We start from the raw sequence: 3,259 nt of genomic DNA on the forward strand, positions 1-3,259 counted from the left end.
TAAAAAAAAGAAACAAAAATGTCTTAAATGAGATTAGGAATATTCCAGGTAATATTCAAGGTGGTGTGCCTGTACTGCGCAAGCTCAAGTCTGAGCAGATTCCAGCATGGAAATGGGAGTGGGTACAAAAACCCCTTTCCTAGCAGGGGCTGGATTGCCAGGTGTTAGCTAGAGAGGGGAGGGCTCTCTCTGAGTGCATCCCCTGGTAAATTGGTCATGTGAAAAGCCTCACATCTAAAAACATATGGACAGCACAAATTGGTCCAGATGGATTTAAAAAAGAAAAAAGGGACCCGAACTTGGGTTGGTAGGGAAAGGGGTAGACCTGGGAAGAGTTTGGGGAGAGGTAAGTACTCTGCCAACAGGTTAACAGGTTTTGGGAAACTTTCAAAGGACTAATAAAAATAGCGAAGATGTATATTTAGACATGTTCACCAAGGTCAACAGGGAAATGTAAATTAAAAGTTCTCAAATGTTTTATCTAATCTCAGTCAGAACGGCTAAGATCAAGAAAACAACCAATAACAAATGTGGGCAACGGTGTAGGAAAAGGAGGACCCTCATTCACTGTGGTGGGATGCAAATTTGTGCAGGAACCATGGAAACCAGTGCGGAGACTTCTCAGAGACCATGAGGAAATCTCCATATGGCACAGCTGCACCGCTCCTTGGCAAACGCCCAATGACCCAGCATCCTGCTCCACAGATACTTGTCAGTCATGTGCATTGCTGCTGTGCTCACAATAGTGGAGAATGGAAACAGCTAAATGTCCTTCAATAGAAGAAGGGATCGTGGGAATGTGGGACATGGTTCTGAGGGTGAGTCCCGTGTAAAGAACAGCAGAGTTGATAGACAGGAGAAGGAGCTAGAGCAGAGTCACTGAGATGTGATTTATTTTTTTTTTTATCTAACCTCCTGTTCACCCTTGAAATGACTACTAAAATGTAGCCAATCCTTCCTTTATAAGGGATTCATTGAAGATTCTGCTACCTAGCTCAGCAGAGTCCTGACTAAGCCACATAGAAAGCCTCAAAGAAACATAAAAACAGACTTTTTTTTCCCAGAAGGAAATTTATTGGAGAAATAGAAATAATGGAGGCCAAGTTCGAGGGTAATGAGGTGAGAGGTCTCAGAGCACATGGTGATCTTCTCTCTGGTCCGAGCGGCAGCAGAATACGAAGCGCAATGGACCTTTGTTGCACAATCCAGAGACTTGTTCAGAACGTTTGCAGGATTTTTTTCTACAGTAGCAGCTCACACTTCTTGAGGCTGAGGAAACAGAGAACACCAGGCATTAAGTTAGGTAGCCAGCAGTGTGCAATAGTGCACAACACTATGAAGATGCATGATACACAGTACAGAGCAGGTGTGTTTGCACTGGTAACATCACATCCAGCACCGTGAGCAACTCCAAACACTGGGGAAGAACACATTTAACAAGTGTTGATCGCATGCATGACTTGACACCCATTTCACAGTCCTTCAACTTTTAGTGTCTTCCTGACCCAACACACTCATACACAGGCATTTGGTTCCTAAATCTATTCTTTTAAACAAAATAGATTTTTATCTCTATAACAAAGTTGTCAATTGGATAGCCAAAGTGCTAATCAATGTGTTCTATATTTTAAAACTATTTCACAGATAAATGTTTAGATTCAAAAACTTAAAATCAATTTTACATTTTTTTTTATGTCTCTTACTTACTCCTCCATATAAGACAGTGAAGATCTAGAGGACCAACAGAGAACCCGACCCGAACCACACAATTCTTGACAGGATTCCAGTCCCATCTTCCACCCTCTCTCAGGAGACTCCAACCACTATCGCACTGGGCACCAGCACTCACCTCCATCTTGAAGAGCAGAGTCTTCTGGATCCCCAAAGGAGATGGACACATCCTGGTCCTCTACCCCTGGCTGCTCATCAGTTTTAGTCTCCTCAGCTGCTTCTGGGAGAGGATCAGCCTGGGCCTGGAAGGCCAGCAGGACAAGGACAGAGAGGAGAACGAGTGTCTTCCTGGTTGAGAGTCACCTGGAGGAAGCACCAGCAGAAGCCAACCTTGGGGATGTGAGGAGTCAGCTGCCATTTATAGGGCTGCCGTGCTAAGGTACAGAGACAAGCCCTGTAGATAGAGAGGACACACACTGATATGAACTGGGGGAGGCTGTTGCCCTCAAGATTCCATGGATGTTCCTGTGTCCTCACAGCTGCCATCATGGTGTTGGCCTGTGTGTTCAGTGGCAGCCCTCCCTTTCAGCTAATAATGATGCTTGCTATCGTCTCCTGTTTCCCATCTGTGTGAGTATTTACCTTTCTGAGGCCAGGAAAGAAAAGAGGCGGGCATTTTACAAGTTAGTAACCTCCTAGAACAAAGGGTTTTGTGTTCTGAGCTTGGAGCCTGCTGTTTTCAGAAAATGTGTACCCTGGACCAGACTGTAATTAATAAAAACCCAGAGACAGATATTGAAGTTCAACCTGAATGTCAGAAAAGCCAAACAACCGGTCTTTGGCTCTTAACCTCGGACTCAGTTCGAAGTGGCAATCCTGCCTCCAGGAATCCTCAGAATGAGACTGTCTCCGAGAGCTGTCTTCTCTTGGCTTATATTCCTCTCTAGGGCTGGTATTAAGGGTGTTCACTACGGCAAACTAATGTAGCTTTTGGGATTAAAGGTGTGTGTCAGCCCTGCCTGGTCTGTATGGCTGATCAGTGCAGCTGTTTTACTCTCGGATCTTCAGGCAAGCTTTATTTATTAAAATACAAATGAAATATCACTACAAATAAGGCAATCAAGTTTTGGTGTGCACCATAGTTTTCATTCTCTTGTTATTTCACATTCTCTCCTCTGTCTCTTCCCACATCTGACAGCAGCAGCTCTCTCACTTGAAGGAAGACATCGGCTCATGTGGACACCAGAGAGGTAGAGACCAGAATCCTCCGTCTGTGAAGTCAATGTGGCCACTTAGCTACTTCTGGGTTTGTTGAGCCTTGGGGGAAAAGCAGATCTTTACTTTGTGAGTTTATAGACTGCTGGAGTTTTTACAGTCTTTGTTCATACATGCACTATGATGCTTTCCTCATATTTCCTAGTCCCAACCAATCTAACAGGAAAAAAATCGATATTTCAGGATTATACTAGTTTACATTTTCTCATGAATGGGCAGCAGAAGTGCACACGCCTAAGTAGTGTGTGCATGTGTATGTGGTCAAATGTTCACTGAGGGAGGGCTTGGAACATTCATTTCACTTTCATTAAGA

General features: G+C 44.1%; 1 protein-coding gene across 1 annotated transcript; it reads right to left on the reverse strand.

The window, feature by feature from the left end:
• Positions 1-1,115: 1,115 nt before the first annotated feature.
• On the reverse strand, positions 1,116-2,024 carry LOC126498811 (alpha-defensin 9-like; the record flags this gene model as incomplete). The annotated part of the gene is made up of 2 exons (XM_050137714.1): positions 1,116-1,269; positions 1,850-2,024. Coding segments are annotated over 2 exons (315 nt in total), but the record flags the coding sequence as incomplete, so codon positions are not given.
• Between the last annotated feature and the right edge of the window lie 1,235 nt (positions 2,025-3,259).

This window comes from Alexandromys fortis, unplaced genomic scaffold (genome assembly GCF_014885135.2).
Source record: "Alexandromys fortis isolate MF-2015 unplaced genomic scaffold, M_Fortis_MF-2015_v1.1 scaffold_3, whole genome shotgun sequence".
Taxonomy (NCBI): Eukaryota; Metazoa; Chordata; class Mammalia; order Rodentia; family Cricetidae; genus Alexandromys; species Alexandromys fortis.